The sequence below is a fragment of the Strix aluco genome, chromosome 16 (genome assembly GCF_031877795.1).
Source record: "Strix aluco isolate bStrAlu1 chromosome 16, bStrAlu1.hap1, whole genome shotgun sequence".
NCBI classification, from domain to species: Eukaryota; Metazoa; Chordata; class Aves; order Strigiformes; family Strigidae; genus Strix; species Strix aluco.
Window position 1 is genome coordinate 16,848,669 of NC_133946.1, and position 18,753 is coordinate 16,867,421.

Below are 18,753 nucleotides of genomic sequence, written 5' to 3' on the forward strand. Positions count from 1 at the left end.
GGAGGCCATAAAAATGCTTTAGATTATGATTATTTTCCTCGTTTATTTTGAAACTTGTAATAGCACGACAGTTACGGTTGGCTTTCCTCATGCACTCTTGGAAGGATACACTGGATTATTCAAATAATACCATGGAGTCAGCTATTCAGTATGAGAAGTTTATGAATGTAAGTAAGCTTTCCATTCCTCCTCCAGCTCTCTAAGCTTTGTGTTGTCATATGTGTTTCAAGGAATAGAACCAAGGATGTAGAGGCCACATCCACAGACTGAGTTTGCCTTCTGAATTCATCAGGTGGGATGTCACAGTATTTGTTTAGCTACCATTGAACATTCAAGTCATGTAAATTCCACAGACAGCTACGTTTCTCTGCAGCTGGGTGTTCTCTCCAAGTTTTGACATCTCTGAGCAGCTTGACACACGCAAGATTAGTTCTCAGTTCAGCTTGCTTATAGGACTCAGTCCAACAGACACTTTCTTAACATGTCTGCCAGATCAGACTTTACACAAATACAGCCAAAGGGGAAGAGGGAGTATCATTCCTACCTTGTCGCCTCACCTGTATACATTGAGCATTTGCCTCTGTGCCTTGCAGACATATGTGAAGGGTCAGGAACAATTTCTGTCCCTGCTTAGTTTGGAGCCATGACTTAAACCCACATTTCTCACAAGAATGCTGTACAGCATTTTGAGATCATTGATCTTGATCTCTCCAGCTGAAGCTATTCTGCTTTTTATGTAAAATGTTTGGTTTGGGCCACAGAACAAGTGAAAATGACTTTTCACCAAGCTGGATGCCCACTTAAAATAGTCCTTTGCTATAAAACCATCTTTAGTCTTCAGCTTCCATTGCTAGCAACACATTTAAAAATCTGCCATAACAACTCTTGCCTAAACTTTTTTAAAATGATACTGCATTTGAGCAGCTTGGTGTTACAGTATCATAGTGCATCATGCAGTGGCAGAGCCAAGAGATAGAACTGAATTGCAGTCCAACTGTGATTTAGAGAGTTACGTAAAATGTGTGGGTTTCCTTGTTTTGACAGACATTCAGTAGATCCTGGCTGAAACAGTGTTGAAACCGTAAACTTTAGGAGGCTAATTAAGAAATAATGCCTTTTCGTAGTAAATATTGGTTGTGTCTAATTTAAACCAATTTTTAGCTATATTCTTCTTTTACAGGAGTTCTTTTTAAATGTGAAGGATATTCTTCGAGCTCCCACTGATGTGACAGGCCAGTTTCAGAAATGGGAAAATCAGGAAGCAGAGCTGAACAAAAAGTGAGTGGAGCATTACTACTACTCTGAATAGCCATTGTGTAGCTACATGTTTAATTTTTTTTCCCTTGCAAAATGACTTACTGTGTATATAATGATATTTATAAGTCTGTAGCATTTCCACTGAGTACCTCAAGTCTATATAAGCTAGTGAATTTAATCTTGCAACAGCTTTATGAAGTATAGATGAAATTGTTAGTTTCCCTTTTGTTTATGTTAAGTACACTGGCATGCCTCATCACCCTGTTTATGAGGGAAAGAGAACTTTGTTGTTAGATAGCTGCCGTTTTCTTCACTACTTGAAATGCTGTCCTTCTATCTGAGAAGTGACCAATAATTCACAGTGGTTATAACTGGAAAAATAGTATTTTACACATTTCAAAGTGCAGTGAGCAAACTCAGACAAATAGGAGTCAAATGACCTGACTGAAAGCACAAAAGATCAGAGTGCCAATGTTTGAGAATGTGTTACTGAGAGGGAGAGTGATATCAATATTGCTGTTTTATAACAAAACTATCATAGCTGTTTGTAGTAAGGACAGCTTCCTATATGACTTCTATTATGTGTAAAATTTAAAATAGAAGCATCTTATGTTGCAGTACTAAAGTTGTTCCTAGTTCAGTTCACTGTTGTGAACAGAGGTTGACTATTGAAAGACCAAGTGCAGATGCTTCTGTTGAGTGATGTCCTCTGAAAATTTCTTCTTCAACCTGAAGTTGGTAGAGATAACCCTTTTTTTTTTTTTAAAAAAAGGGGGAAGATAGTAAGTAAAAGGTGAAAAGGAAGGGGCAAAGAAGTGGGAGGAAGAGAAGATAGGCTTCATGGATATTTGGTTTTGTCTTCTTTCTCTACCAGTTCTCATTCTCTTTTCTTTGGAAAAATTACGTTGTTTGAAACAGTAGTACCCTTTGTGTGATGAAATGGTACTTAATATACTGTATTACTTATGACGCCTATTCATGAGCATTACAAAGGTTTGCATTAATTTATTCCTTGTATCTGCTTGTAACAGCTTCATAACACTTCACTTTGTGGTAAGTTAACTTCCAAATTGGTGCTCCTTGATGTAAAAATACTAAACAGAGTACTTGGCTGGTATGTAGGGATAGGAGAGTAATGCTGTAAAAAAAAAAAAAAAAAAAAAAAAAAAAGGTAAGCCCAAGAAGACGCTAAATAAGCAATTTGTACTGCTCTAAAAAACTGATATGAAAATGTCAGTTGCTGAAAAAATGTTTGATGTAATTTGTTTGGATAGTTGTTGCCAATTAGATTATCCTGCCTGCCTTTGTCCATAGCAGCAAAACAGCAGCATCATAATAATGCCTTTTTCTCGCTCATCTGTTTTTCCTTCAAATATAAATGATGACCAACAAAAGATTATCTCACTTTTAGGTCCCCTTACTCTTCTAACAGAGATTCTTCAGAGTAGGTTGCAGATACTTTTGACATCAATAGTAAAAAAAATTTTTCTCTTCTTAGTTTTTACGACAAGAAGGCAGCAATTCATGAAGCACTGTGTGACAATATTGACACTCGCTCTGTCTTAGAAGAAATGCGTTCGTTAGTCAGTCAGAGTAACTCCTATATTGCTGCAAAGAAATCTTCCAGACAAATGCCAAACAGACTTCTTTTAGAAAACATCAGTTCCTATCTCACTCAAATGCTAAAGGTATGTAATAGCAAGTAGTAACGTTGCTATTGCACTGTGCAATATAACTGTTGTATTTTTCAAGAATGTAGGGATCTGTACAGTCTTTGTTAAATCTTGTAGGAAACTAGAGATCTTCCACAGACACCCCAATCAAAACAACCCCAAATTGCAGTATGTGCTGCAGCAGGAACAATTTGAAGTCCTTTATGTTACATTATAATTTCAGCTAATGTTTTGTTGCATAGTGGAGAGCCCCTAATACATGCAAGGAAAATTAGATAGTGGAAAAAAATATCAAGTCAGAATGTCACATCTGACAGCTTTAAACTAAATCTGAAAGCCAATGCTTAGTATGCTGTATCAATTAAAAAACAAAACATCTTCTTATTAGAGCAGTGAATTGTGGGTTAAATGAGAACTGGGTGGCTTCAAAACCCTAGTACATGTGATTTTGCTTAGTTTCACATACCTGTGACTTGATGTATACAATTTTGTCTTCCTTTTTTTCTTTTTTTTTTCTTTTGCCTTGACCAGATTTTTGGTGCCATAGAAAGTGATGACGCAGTTGGGTTTCCTGTTGGAGGGAATAGTCAAAACATAAATGTAAGTGAAGGACAAAGTACACTATACGAAATAACTCCGTGTCCTTAGAAAGCTTAGGTTAGATAAAGTGATTACATTACTGGTATGTAGCTGAATTACATTCTTTCCGCTTTTAACATTTGAATCTGAAGTAATTGGTTTAGGAAGCAGGATTTTTCTTTTATGAGAGTTGGGGTTTTTTATAGGTTGGTTTGACTTAATGACAGACAAATTGTATAGCAACCAGAAAAAGAATTAGCTTGTCTTCTGAATGATGAGTCTGTTTAAGAAACCACATGTTAACTACAGACAGCACATGCTACAGTCTAAAGACTCATTACAAGTATTTGTATGTTAAGTAGTTTCAAAAATATAATTATACTGATTAAACTTCCTTGTGGTACACCAAAAACCAGCCTGGAGGCAGCTGGAGTTTTATCCGCATTTCAATCTCTTTTTCTGATCTCATTTGTAGCCACAGTTTTTATCTGGCTTCTGAAGGCTGTTTTGTGTTGGTCGCCCAGCAGTTCTACTGTGATGCAGAATTTTTCTGGAAATACTTGGGAGATACCTGATGAAAGTGCTGATGAGCCCTGTAATAACAGTAATGTTTCGTGATGCAGGCAGGAGAAATAACTCTAGATGAAAGCTATCAACTTTGCTCTCTTTGTTCATGCAAAAAATTCTACATGAACAAATCGGTGCTGTTTTTCAAGTATTCTTCTGCGTTCAGAGGTGTGACCATGTTTTTCTGTTCCTCCTAAGAAGGAATAATTAAAACATTTGTGTTATAACAAAAAAGCTAAACTTTTTATTCATCAAAGGAAGAGGAAAACTTGCTTGTGGTTGAAGAATGTGAACGAACACTCATCTGATAATTGCCCATGCAAATACTTACTGTGTTGTGGAAATCTCCAGTAATGATATAACAAGGATAATAAGGAAGATGCTCGGTATTCCACACCAAAACCCATCAATAGTGAATTTTAATTTAGGTCAGAATTATTTTAAATTTTAGAAGAAAGGCAGCACCTTAACACTTACCTTTATAGGGAAAATTAAAATTAAATTTGTATTTAGCACTTAATTCAGGCAGTGTTTACAACAGATATGATCTATGGAAGGATTTGCAGTAGCTTGGAACAAGAGGCTAAGCCCTTTCACTCCTTTAGAATAATGTTGCCAAGAGTAGTAGAGTCAGAACCTTGTGCAGAAAGAGTCATTTGCTAACACCTGTTACGCACAAGAAACTTCTGTTTTTATCATCTAGGACATTACCGGTTTTAAGCATTATAATGTAAAGATACATAATATCACAATTGGCTGTTTCATTAAAATTTATACTCTCTTTCAATCTTCCGTGCAGATAGTCATTTTTCTTAGCAAAAATTACCAGGTGAACACTCAAGGTTGGAAAACTCATTAATTACAGAAGGCTGTGGATCAGGCCTGTTGTTTCTTTGTCTAAATTGGAGATGAAGGAACCAACAGAGTCGTTATCTCCAAAAAAAGGCATAATCCTCTTCAAAAGCTCTGAAAGAACATCTAGCTTAATTACCGTGGTTCAGTAATTTACTTGAAAGGGTATAGAAGAGATTTGAAGTCAGAAAACCTCAGGTTCCATAGTCTAATTTTTCAAATGAATCCAGCGTTTCTGTCAAGTTAGCTATTCTGGAAATAAAAATCTTTCATCTTTAAATGACTGATAAATTAGTGACGGTGCATGCTTTCCTGACGCCACTTCATTTGCATGAGCTAGTTTCAGTGTAAAGGGGGCAGTGGAGATGGGGTGGTTGTTTACTTTCCAGAGTCTGTTCCTTCTGCCAGACTTGTCAGCAATGGTTCCAGTTGTGAGACTGGTTGCATAGTATTCAGATTTATGAAAAGTTTTAACGGAGCCCCTCAGCTCCTTTCGTATGGGCACTTTTAGAGCATAACATATCTTGTCTGTTAATTGCACGGAAATTTGTCATGGAGATTTAACAGATGGGAAAGACATGTGGAAACTGTAGGGGAAACAAAAGTGTGCATTTTTTCTCTCGCTCCCCCACCCTCCAAAGTAATGAAACTTTTAATTTAAGCAGTCCCCTGGGTGCCTGGCTTTTCCTCTTGGGATTCCAGAGAAGTGTTGGCAGACAGTGCTGATCTGTAGTTGTTTTTGTAATTGTTCATTGCTGTTCACTAACTGCATGCTGTTGCTATTCGCTACCATTGAGAGCAGGATTCTCAGGACTTTTTCTTTGAGCTTTTATGACCAGCATTTACTTACACCTGAGATAATTCAACAGTAATCTCTCCCCACTTTTTGTGCGGGTGGCAGTTGTGTGAGGAATACAGACAACTGCACTGTATTGGAAATAAATACAATTAGCATAAGCTAACGTCTGAGGAACAGATCTATGTTTCAATGAGAATAAGTCCTAACATCAACTGTACTTGGTATTATGTCTGACAAGCAGTTGGACCTAAGTAACACAACACAGAATATGAAGGGGCAAATTCGTCTGGGTGCAGTTTTTATCCCTGTACTGCATTATTGTTAGCTGGACTGTAGCATAACCCTGTGGAGCTGGTGTATCTGTAACTGAAAGGAGATGAAAAAGGAATGGGGAAAGGCAGAACTTCACAAGTTGATTTTATCTGTACAAAAGCAAAATAGACACCTAATGCAAATTATTGTCTATCCTTTGACATCAAAAGAGCAATGAGAATTTTTATTGATACAGATCTGTCCTGAGGGTCAATTTCCATCCAACAGCACATAAATCTGAAGTGGGTAAGGACATGTTTTATATCTAAATTATGATTAGTTAACTGTAGAAATAATTATTCTGCAGATTGAATCTACAGTGATGCCATACCTACAAGTTCTTTCTGAATTCAGAGAAGGAGTGCGACAAATTGCCAGAGAGAAGAAAGGTGAGAGTTCACTTTTTCCTGTATTGTTGCACGTGAGACATGGGGGTCGTAGGAGTCAAACTGGGTCGAGTGAGCCAGCTGATACAGTCTCTCTTTGCTTAGAGAATAAAAGTAAGGCATCTTTACATCGGAGATGGTTTGAATATTTGCATCTCTGCTACCTGTCTCTTTAATTTGGGAATCTTTTACAGGCTGCTAAACTAATTTTCTTTTAATTTCCTAAAGAATCTAAAAGTTCTGGAATGACAAGGACTAGCTGTTGTTTCTCTAGATTAGGGCACTCCCTGCTTTCTAGGTATTAAAGTACCCACGATCTCTTTCCCCCAGGGAGCTTGCATTCTCTTAAAAGTGTAGATTGCTATACAAAGATACTGTCTCTGTTTAAATAGCCTCAGATGTTCATTCTTATTTATTAGCATAGTTGGAATTGCAGCTCCCCTGATGGTAACTGAGTGCTCTCTTTGGAGAATTCATCTGGGAGTTTGCTAGAAGTTGTTTTGGGTGCTTTTTTCCTCTCTGAAAAGCTTTGATCATGCTGTGTGTGTTGGCAGCACAACTATATAGTGTTAAAAAGGTGGTCCCATTAAGCCCTCTTTGATTTTACTGTTTGATTAGTTTCTAATGGAGCTCTTACTATTTTATGCTGTTCCCTGTGGAATTTTACATTATTTTAATATGTATTTGATTCTTGTTTTCTTAAAACTTTTTTACACTGAGATTTGTACTTGAAGGCAAAATAGGGCATTTTTTAAATATATAAAACATATATAAATAACCCATATATTATACAGAAATACAAAACTACTTGTAGTATCTGGTTGATAACCTATTCAGCTGGCAAAGAATCTGAACCTAATTTTGCTACTGTTTTGAGTTCTTCTAAGGACTAATAAGTTTACCGTAAAAGCACAAAACTGTATTTGTTAATGTGACTACTCAGCTATTACTGTCAAACTCCTGTAGGCCTAATTGATGCTGAGAAATAGGCTCATCAGTTCCATCAGCAAATATTTGCTGTAATTTGATTTAATTCAAGAAGTTTGTGTGTATATCCTCAGCCAAAAATGTGACCTTTGATCTTGCAGTATTTAAATACTCATTTTACATGAGGCTTTTTTTTCCCTTGCTTTTTTTTCTTTTTGACCAGGCTCTTTTTTCCCTTTGACTAGGAAGGCACCTTTCATTAAACTGTTTGATATTTGGAAGCTGAGCAGTGGTTGGTAGGACCTGCACTGACATGCTACTGGTTTGTTTCCCTGTACCATTAAATTCTGGCTTGCAGGAGGTGTTAAATTACTGTAAGAGTTGTTCTGATTAATGGCTGGGGATACTACCTTTACATGGTTGTAAGTGAAGGGAGTTTCTCCATCCATAGCCCAATGCTGGCAGGATGGTGTTAAATATTAATTAACGTGATCTGTGTTGCTTTAAGTATTCTTAGAGGTTAAATAAAAAGTACGCTGCTTCTGTAAAATCAGCAGAGTAATACAGATGTTCCCATCCATATACATCTAACTTTAAAATGTATCTATATTTACAAAACATTTCACAGAGTAGCCATTTGTAAAACTATGTTTTTTGGTAAGACTCAGAATGTATATACTCTACAAAAATTTTGCCATTGTCCAGAATGGCTAGCATTCAAACATATTAGTAAAATAAATTCTCTATTTTATAAGCTTACTTCTATTCAAACAGGAGACCGCACTGATCATTTGCAGTTGAGCCTTGACTCAGTTTGTGAGTATATCTAGCAATGATGATAAACAGAAAAAGGAAAACGCCGTGCTAGTTGTACAAGGGAAAGAAACGCAGAAAGCCTCTGCAAAAGACATCAACGATCGGTTGGTCAGAACATCTCTATGCTGCGCACTTGACCAACTGCAAAGACCCCGTGTAGTTGTGTCTGCAAGGATGCATAGCGGAGCAGATCTGTGCTCTAGTGCAGCCCTGCTGCGCTTGGGAAGAATCCTCATTAGCAACAAATTGTTATTCAGATGTTCAAACAAGAGCAAGTCTCGTCAGTTGTTGTGGGTTACTTACCTCAGGACATCTGCTCAAACTGACTACCCTGTGGTAAAGGTGCTGAACTCTGCCTGCGTCTGCCTGCCATGGGTGCTGGTGCCATGTGGTATCTTGCTCTAAGCTGTTCCTGTGACACAGTGGGGAACCCTCTGCCCTCTTCCTAATATATCATTAGGTGACCAGAACTGGGACAATCATTGGAACCATGCCTGCTCTTTCTTTTGCTGCCAGTCTTAACATCCAGCGTTCTCAAGATGCTTTTTAAGCTCCTCCTTTTTCTCCCCATCACAGTGTTCCCATTCACAGCAGCACAACGTCTGTTTCACATCCCAGACTCTGGCTTGAAATTCACAGAAAATTTGAAAAGAGGTCTGGGAAATAGTCACAGGCTCAAGGAGTGCCTAGCTGCCAGGGTGTTCACGGGCAGTGGTAATAAGGCAGCTATCCCACTGTTTTCCTGGTCACAGAATCACAGAATCATCTCTGTTGGAAAAGACCTTGAAGATCATCCAGTCCAACCATTAACCTCACACTGACCGTTCTCAACTCCACCAGATCCCTCAGCACTGGGTCAACCCGGCTCTTAAACCCCTCCAGGGATAGGGACTCCACCCCTGCCCTGGGCAGCCCATTCCAACGCCCAACAACCCCTTCTGGAAAGAAATGCTTCCTAATATCCAGTCTAGACCTTCCCTGGCGCAGCTTGAGGCCATTCCCTCTTGTCCTATCGCTTATTACTTGGTTCAAGAGACTCATCCCCCCTCTCTGCACCCTCCTGTCAGGTAGTTGTAGAGGGCGATGAGGTCTCCCCTCAGCCTCCTCTTCTCCAGACTAAACCCCCCCAGTTCCCTCAGCCACTCCCCATCAGACCTGTGCTCCAGACCCTGCACCAGCTTCATTGCCCTTCTCTGGACATGCTTGAGTCATTCAGTGGCCTTTTTGTAGTGAGGGGCCCAAAACTGGACACAGTAATCGAGGTGCGGCCTCACCAGTGCTGAGTACAGGGGTAAGATCCCTCCCCTGTCCCTGCTGGCCACACTGTTTCTGGTCACTGTCCTCAGTGAGGATAATGGTTTATGTCTTGGGGCAGCCCATAAACAAGCCCCTACTCAATCCCTAAACATCTTTGCTCTGGAGGTACCACATGCAAAGAACAGGCACAGTTCAGCCTTAAGGAGCACGGTGCTGATTCCTCGGGATGACAGAGGATTGATCAGAGGATGTGTCCTTTCAGAAATAATACATGTTTTGTTACACATTTCCCCTTATTCTCTATCTTAATGGATTTCTTCTTCTTAAACTTTCAGTTATTTGTGATTTCAGATAAGTAAATATATATAACCGAGCAGATGCTTTTTATGGAATAAGCAGTAGTGTATCTGATACATTCTTGATATGATACGTATAATTCCTTTGCCTAGGTTAGAGTCAACACCTTTTAGTGTTAACAGCCAGTGAGGTAATTGTATCCCTTATTTATCTTAATGGCTTATTTAGAGTTGCATCAAACATGTGAGCCACTCACTGTGTACAACTGCTCTGAATCAAGAAAAATAACGACTTAGTTCACAGCAGACAAAAGAGCTTCTATAAACTGCAATGCTTTCCTATACAAAGAGAGAGTCACAGAACAATACCGTGCAATGAAATAGGGTGGCTGTTCCTTTTTATGGCATTAGGGTAGTTGGTGCTTTGTTCACTGTTCAGCTTTAGCTGAGAATTATAGAAGAGATGAGGGCTCATATACTGGTATGTGCAGTGTTCAGTACGGTGTCTGGATGGTAGCTGCTACTGCCAGAATTATTATTACCTTTGAGACCTGTATTACTTCTTAGGTTTAACCAGCTGAGAGTTGCTGAAAGGGAGAACACTTGTTTATTATAAGCACATGGTATCATCTAACCCAAGCATCTATCTTGTCACACTTGGTAAGCGTTTCCTTCTAAATACAAGACTGCCTATTAAAAATGCCACTGAATTAAGTTTACAACAGCAACATACTGGGTCTTCCTGATGCATTTAATTCCTCTTAACTGTTCTGCTGCTTCTCAGCTGATACAATTTGTCATCCAAGTAAATATCTTGTGTGAAGATTTATTTTCCTCTTAAGGCCTGGTAGGATCTATTTCAGCTAAATCTTGGGTTCTATTTGCTGTCATCAAAGGCTCTTTGATAAGTTTGCAAGAAAAAAACACGTTAGTCATGATGTCCAGAAAGACAAATCAAAATTCTCTCTTCTGCTTCAGCTAGCTTGCTTGAAAAAACAAGGTTGATCAGACTAGGTGGTAAAGATAACTATCTGCAGAAACAGAGAATGTTTGGATTACAGTTGCTCTGACAAATGTGTGTGTAGTTATCAAACCAACAAAATCGTAGTCCTTCAAAGACACTGTTAGATGTAGCACAGGATATGTTAATTTGCGATTTTTCTAAAATATGGCTCTTAACACTTCTTGGAAATCCCACGGCAACCATTAGGATCCTCCTGAGTCATATACCTTTCCACTATACCCTGGCAAAATTGTTGCATCATTTCTGAATTGCCCTGGATTTTCTTTCTGTTCCCCTTCAGAACAATGAGGGTATCTTGGAAGAAACTTATGAATTTCAAGTCCCTGCAAAGAAACATGCTTCTTTTCTGTGTAGCTGAAAGAAGGCAGAACTTACTTAAAAGGTTTATCACTTTAAAATAAAAGACCTTTCTCTGGCCTGTGTGAGAGAGTGGCAATTTCTTAATTGCATTTCAAAAACTATGTAGCAGGATAGAAGAATACTTTCACCAAATCTTATTTCATTAAGAATATTTTTCATGCTTTGTAGTAACTGAAGTGCTGCAATTGAGTGATGCTCTTCGAGATGACGTCCTTCCTGAACTTGGTGTTCGACTGGAAGATCATGAAGGTACCCAGTTATGTCTTGCAACTTCGTATGTAGATGTTTTTATTTTCATAAAAAGTGGAAAAACAACCTGTCAAGACTAATCTGGAATAATGCAACAAATTTAAGGACTGCAAAGCTATAGCATATCACATTTCTCATGTACAAGTATATATTATAGAACTGTATATTGGAATATATGTATAGAATACAAAAACATACATTGCAATCTTTTTGATCTTTTTGTATAGCACCTCATTTCTTAGTCACTTTTGAGTAGTTACTCAGTTGTATTCAGCTTCCAAAAAGGAAACAGTTATCACAGGGTAAATTTATCTTTGACTATTCAACCATTGGAAACTTACTCATCTGTTTTTGCTTCTTTAGGACTTCCAACTGTGGTTAAATTAGTGGATAAGGACACATTATTGAAAGAAAGAGAAGAAAAGAAAAAGGTTATTATTTTAAGCATTCTATATTTTTTTAAAATTTAAATTAATGTGTAAGCTATGGATACTTTTACATTTCTTTGATAACTTGTAAGAAAAATCTTAACAGACTAGCAACAAGGAAAATAACGTAATTCATGCTAAAATTTGAGTGTGTTCAGGAAAAGAATTTTTGAAACAGTAGTTTCTTGAAAGTTTTGTGTGGGACCTAATTAATATGTCTAAGCTTTTTTGTTTGGTTTTTTTTTTAAGATCTTCCTATAATTAAGGAATGTTGAGTATTGCATGCATACTGTCTTACCTCTCTGGAAAATGATTCTAATGAGGAGCAAATTCAGACTTCTTTTGTCTGTACGAATGAAGACATTTTCCATAGAACTAGACTGCATTTATCTGATACGTGAGAACAAAATGCACTGGCTAAATCTTAATTAATGTAGTATGGATGAGTGAGATATTCAGGGTGTGGGGGCAAGAATTCACATGTTACTATATAAAGATTGTGAATTCTAATTCACATGCATAAGGTCTGTACAGAAACCCTCCTTTTGGCACCTCCTAGCATTAATATTTGACTTTGTAACATTTAAAAGTAACACTTCATATGTCTGTCTTCAGTTTTAACAAATAATAAAATTCCATCGTGACTAGAAATATTTGGAAGACTTTCCAACATTTCTCCTTTCATGTAGATGTTTTTTAAAAAAGGGAGAAGTGAAATGTACTTTCAGGCAATTCCAGGTGTTTTCATCAAAAAGACATTTGAGGGCAGTTTGTATATAGCTGCTGGGTGGAACCTGCAGCTAGAGTACATTTTCCCTGGAAACAGTATTATGGTCAGTACTGGCAGAACCCTTGGAGAACTGATAGGTCTCTCCTAAGCAAGTGCAAGATGACATTATTTTTTTAAAAGTTTTATAAGTTGGCTAAATTTGGATAGTTGTTTCCCTAGGAACACCAAGGGATACAACTGTTTCTGGAGAAATGGTAATGTCTTCACAGTTTGAGGCAAAAGCTTAAAATGCCAGCGAAATACAGTCTTTTTTTAAAGTCATTTGCAAAACATTTTCCCCATGAAATAGCAGGACCATTTCTCTTGCAGGCTTTGTAGGTATTCTATGTATACACTTTGCATGCAAAATGCATTCTGAACAGTTAAAACGGGTTTAACTGTGAATAAAAGCCAATGAAATGGAAGGCGTACAGTGGGAAGTATCAGACAATCCTAATTATAAGGCATGGTGTTTTTGCTGCAGGTCATGCTGCCAGTTCCGTCTGTAATTGCATATCCAGGGGAGCTAGCTGGCTCAGATTTGTAGAAAATAACCCAATGAAACAGTTAGTTACCTTTTACTCATTAACATTGCCTTTCATAGATTGAAGAAGAGAAAAAAAGGAAGAAAGAAGAAGCAGCCAGGAAGAAACAACAGCAGGAAGTAAGTGTTCAGATCCTTTTAATCTGGCTTTGAAGAAAAGTGTTAGCACCAATAGTCACGTGCAGAAAAGATTACATTAGAACACAGGCGCTCTGCCCGGCCTTAACTGGGCCTCCTTTTTTTTGTTTGTTTGTCTACAATTTCCTGCTCAGAATGACTTTGGCTTGCAGTTCAGATTTGAATTTTCAGCTCCTATTATAGGGAAGCCGTTTTTGAAAACACAGCTAAGAGCTGCAAAAACTTCTTAGAAGAACTTGTAGCACTTACTTTAGTCTATAGACAGTATTACTTCCTTAATTGCCAAAGGTAGTATCTTACATGCCTGTTAGAGAAGATTTTGCTTGTGTCATTTATTATTTTCTTCCCTTTCCAGTATTGTAGGTATGTGTGAAAACTTTTTTTTCTTTTCAAGAATCCACCCGTTCCCTCCGATTGAACTCTGAAATGTAGTGTTTTGTAAAAACACATTTTATCTCTACAGTTGGAACTGAGATAGCTCAAAGGCTTTAGGCTTTGAATGAGGAGTAGACAGCCAGATGAGATGAACTCGTAAGAAAAGATTGTTTGCCATGCTCATGATTCTTAAAGGTACAGGAAATGCGTTCCTGGGTTAAAAAATGAAGTGAACGTTTAGAGAGCACCATGTACAGAGAGAAAAGCAGAGAAATAGCATTTATAATCCATAAATTCCAAGTAGCTTTTGCATTCTTTCAAAAAGGTGATTCCCTTGCATTGGGCATAAATTACTTGGAAGGGATTCTGAGATGTTCTTGTTTACAGATAAGTGAAAGTTCAGTTTATTTTCCGTCCAATTACTTGCATCCTGATCCTGCTGTGACCTGCACAGAAACCTGTGCTTGTCAGCAGGAAACTGTTGATAAAGGGGGTTCCCTTTGCAGTGAGTTAATTGCTGAATATTCTTTACTTGTAGCAACTATTCACTTAATGTTTACACCTGGTGCACTAAGCAACCAAATTAGCAAAAATCAGGTGTAGTTTTTAGAGTATATAAGCAAGTTATTTTGAGTTTCTGCAGTATATCTACTTTATTAAGTGGTTCTCTACAGCATTAAAACACATTTTTTTTCTCCTAGACAAGCACATCTAGGACTTACTGAGTTGCTCCTCACTGAAAGTTTCTTTTCACACAATAAAAAGTTGTGAATTAAATGCTCTTTGGTTTGCAAATTATAGTCTACTTTTCCTTTTGCATATGTGACAGGTTGTCAGTAATTAACTGTGATGTTAATGCATGTTTTATATTACAGGCAGCAAAACTGGCAAAAATGAAGATTCCACCACATGAAATGTTTAAATCAGAACATGACAAATATTCCATGTTTGATGAAAACGTAAGAGACTTTTCTCTAGATACAGAGTGGTTTTCCTTCCCCAGTTGTACATACTCAGTTGTATATTTACGTAGCTGATCTTGTTCCAGAACCTCCAGGGCAGCGCTGTAGTGAAATGAGGGAAGGAGAGGAAGAAAATGCGATATATTAAATTTATTACACATACATATTGCATTGGGGAGCAAGGTTCTCTGTTAGCCATCATTTCAAGGCTGTTTTCATTGTACAGTGCTCTCCTTTGTCCTCCCCTGCAGAGCAAAATTCCCTGTAAATATTGTGGGTAGGAACATGCGTGATGTTTGTTCACAGATTTATTACCCTGTTGCAAGGCAAAGAATTCACTTGCAAGTACAAACTCCCCAACTCTGCCAGAACTGATGCTATTCAGAGAGCTCCTGTGCTTCCTTTTTGGTTCTGCCCGCTGTTTTGCTCTCTCCTGGCAAAGGATCTCTGAAGGGGCTGTACGGATAACTTTGCTCTGGATTGCTCCCCATGAGGATAAAAGGTGTTACTCGGAAAACATAAAGCGCTGTTTCTTCAGTGCTTGATCCGGGACATTGATCTTGCTTCTGCCAGTCCTCTTCACCAGCACAAATTCAGGCCTGGGGGGCAAGCAAGAATGGAGAGTGTAAATACTGGAAAATACCCCTGCAAGCCAAGGACAATGTCCATAAAAACCCTGATCATACTTTCTCCATCGAGAACACCAATCTCTTACTGTTTTTGCTTTAAGCCTTGGATTCAATATGCTACTATGACTAAAAGTGGTCTCTTAACCATCTGTTCAAGGATTAGTCATTATTCTCTTAACTATAACCATCTAGAAGTTAGTTGTCTAAACTTCCCTTAGTTAGTACAGGACAGAAAATAAATACACCCTTTGCCCCTTCATTAATGAGGAGAGGAACATACACAAATAGTGAAGGTTAGTGTCAAACTTGTAGGTGACTAAAATTAGACAAGATGCACCCCATCCTCACAGCTTGTGATTATGACATTATCTCCCTGTCTTATTAAAACACGATTCCATAAGGAGCAAAAGTAGTCCGAGAATTTATCTTAAATATTCTCTTTTTTTAAATATTTCAGGGATTTCCCACACATGATACAGAAGGCAAAGAACTCAGCAAAGGACAGATTAAGAAGCTAAAGAAACTTTACGAAACCCAAGAAAAGCTATACAAGGAGTATCTACAAATGGTTCAGAATGGAAGTGCAAATTGAAAACAACTGGACTTTTTTTAGAAGGCGAGTGCTGGGTCACCACTGAAGAAGTGAGCATATACTGATGCTCAAATTTCTGTTTACACTTTTATGTGCAAAGTAAAAATCCTGTTTACGTGGATTAATAATGTCATCTGGAAAGTCAATAAAAATCCATTCTTAAAAAACACCAACTGTAAGAAGTTTCTTCACAACAACAGTAGCAGGTTGAATGGTTGCCAGTTCTATTTGAGAAGGTGCTGCTCAGTCAGCAAATCCACATAAGGATTCTTTATTATAGCTGTCCAGGCTTTGGTTAATTTGCCCTGCATACTGATCTCTATCTAAGATCCACTGTAGCTTGCATTCTGGAATATGTCACCGTCAGCAAAATCTGCTGCTGAATGGGAGCTGAGTAATTTGTCCCACAGTAAGAACAGTATTTTCCAGATGACTTTAGTATCTTTACATAAGCAGGAAAAGTGGGTAGTTCCACTATGATACTTACTCTAGCTGCTGTTATTAAAAACTCTCATAAGTATACCCAGAACACTTTGCATAGTAGAAGCTAACAGTCCCTTTGTTGCAAAAGGGAACAGATTATCATCTTTGCTCAACCTGCAGCTGCAATCAAGGGGGTAAGTACAAGGCAAATGTACCTGCATTGAACAAACAGGTGGGAAAGACATGAAGGGCTAATGGTGGAGGGTGGTGTGTTCTTGGAGCTATCCCTCCAAGGAAACAGGAGTGCTGCCAAAGTACCTGCTTACCCAAAGTACTCAGTACCTAATTACTTGTTCAGAGCCATGGGGAATTGCCAGAGGGTTTCTAACTGAGATACAGTTTGTGGATTGGTTTGCAGTTAGGAAATACAGCTAAACATTGCTCATTATTCAAGACTGATGTTTCTATCACGGCAATTTAACCCCGAGTTAATAATCTTTCTGATGTAGCATGGTCACCTTGTGTCTGCAAGGACAGTTCTCTGTTGCCTAATAATGCATTTCAGTGGCAGTAGCTACTAAATGAACTAAAGTTAATGAAATCCTAAAAAATATCTCGCCTTCTTCACAACTGCATATAACAGCTAAGTGTCCAATATGCAGAATTATATCCACCAAGTATTCGTAAGCCTCAAAGTGACTTGCAGAAAGTCATACTGTTCTGTGAACTCTTAGGTTCATGCTATAACCATTAGGCTATGTTCCTTTCCTTAATTAAAACATCTTTGCTTTATTTTTATATTTTTGTATTTATATTCCTTCTTCTGAGGAATGAACGTATTTGGAGTAACAGAAAGGTCTTAACAGGTTTTTTTCTAGTTTGTCTGTGTTTGCCTTTGAAAACATACATACTGTTAAGGTCAGTAAAACACATGCATCTTGTATGCAGAAAATAAAACCTGTTGTGAAGTCCAAGTTGTATGTGACCTTTGTATAGTGGGAAGAACATAGAGCTTATCTTTATTCCACAACCATTGTTTTGAAATATGGTTTACAGAGCTTGTACTTTAGCTTGCTATTACTAATTTAATTCATTTTGCATTCAGGATTTGATTATTCTGCTTATTTCTAATGAATTGTATAAATGCATGTCTAAACTGCACAGTGGTACTTCAGCCAGCCAGAGCCACGAGGGCAATTTCTCCATGCTTTGGCCTGTGAACAGAAGAGGACCAGTTGCATTTTTACACCATTCTAGATTCTAAACCCTTTCAACATTATCAGCTCATCGTTTTCTTCCCAGTGTGCTCCCCCAAGATGCACGTGCACTCAGGATATCTGTGAAGGGATGGGATGTGCCTAGGCTGCTTATGAAGTTGCTACGTAATGTCAAATAGTGACAGTAATTTGTTTACAGAAATTCTTTTTTGGTAATATGAAGTTAGCACTTTCTTAAAGCTAGTTAGTATATAACTACGGAGAAGATGCTGTTAATCCACTGCTGTCCTGGATTGTAGTTTATGGCAACTCCATGATAACATCCTGGCTTTCACCTCCACACACTGTTTTTTCTCCTCCTGCTATGTTTTTAGTAGAACCTCATCCAATTCCATAATTTATCTACTACATCAATGTAGATGAATTTAAAAAAAAAAAATACCCTTTTCCCTTCCCAAATGCTTCATTTTGTTTCTGGGACAACTCTCTTTGCATAGATCTTAGGAGCATTTCATATTCGCATTCTCCAAAGATTATCTTCCAGTCTTTCTGTATGCTTCGCACATGCACACACTGCTTCCTCCCTCAGTATTTTTTTTAAATTCAAAGTTAGTAATGTCAGATAAGAGTCTCTGCTGTATTTACTGCCCCATTAAGGTCTTATTCTACCTCCAAAATGATTTAGCTCGTGCTTCCCATTTTCTGTGTTTTGTTTGATTGTCAATTTGATCATTTCAAACTAAGATGATTTGAAAGAATCCGCATCTGAAACATCAGTGCTGCTAAAATCATCTTTCTCTTCTGCTATGGCATAACAGCTTTCCTGTCTTTGAATTCTCTTAGAACACAATCAAAAGTCTCCTAAAATCAATGGGATTCTTTTCATAGACATCATAAGGATCAGAGCCTTTGAAATCCCCTCCTCTGCAGGCTCACCTTGTGTCTTGGGTGATCATTGTTCTTCCACATAGCTGCTTATTCTCCTCTGCTTTTTATAGTGCTTTGCTATCTAGTTCATGCATTTTTGAAGTTGCCTTCTTCAAGCAAGCTTGTCACTTGAGTCCTTCAGCAATAAAGCCCTCAAAACCTTCCCATACTTGAACTTTTCTTCCCATACTTGAACTGGTGTTCCAGTTGCAATTTTCTCTTCCGATCTATTTCAGCTGTCCTTGGAAGCCAGCATTGTCAGCAAGGAAAATGAAGCATCTGTGAGTTAGTTGACAGGCCTAAGTGTTTTTTATTTAAAAAAAAAAAAAAAAAGCCACACAAATTGGCAACTCCTCCTGTAAAGAAGCTGCTAAAATATTTTTACCTTGTTACAC

At 37.9% G+C, this 18,753-nt stretch overlaps 1 protein-coding gene across 4 annotated transcripts in view; it reads left to right on the top strand.

Annotated features, from left to right (window-relative positions):
* Positions 1 to 15,960, top strand: part of CARS1 (cysteinyl-tRNA synthetase 1) — a 34,379-nt gene extending 18,419 nt beyond the window's left edge. For 3 of the 4 annotated variants that reach the window (XM_074841656.1, XM_074841654.1, XM_074841655.1), the window contains 10 exons: positions 64 to 167; positions 1,181 to 1,278; positions 2,756 to 2,945; positions 3,462 to 3,530; positions 6,347 to 6,428; positions 11,274 to 11,354; positions 11,718 to 11,785; positions 13,156 to 13,215; positions 14,484 to 14,567; positions 15,657 to 15,960. In XM_074841656.1, coding sequence (XP_074697757.1) covers positions 64 to 167; positions 1,181 to 1,278; positions 2,756 to 2,945; positions 3,462 to 3,530; positions 6,347 to 6,428; positions 11,274 to 11,354; positions 11,718 to 11,785; positions 13,156 to 13,215; positions 14,484 to 14,567; positions 15,657 to 15,791 — 971 coding nt within the window. In that variant the 3' untranslated portion in view covers positions 15,792 to 15,960. Of the gene's footprint in view, positions 1 to 63; positions 168 to 1,180; positions 1,279 to 2,755; positions 2,946 to 3,461; positions 3,531 to 6,346; positions 6,429 to 7,597; positions 7,675 to 11,273; positions 11,355 to 11,717; positions 11,786 to 13,155; positions 13,216 to 14,483; positions 14,568 to 15,656 lie in introns of those variants that run through there. The other variant, XR_012625367.1, reaches the window with a different exon arrangement.
* Positions 15,961 to 18,753: the final 2,793 nt, after the last annotated feature.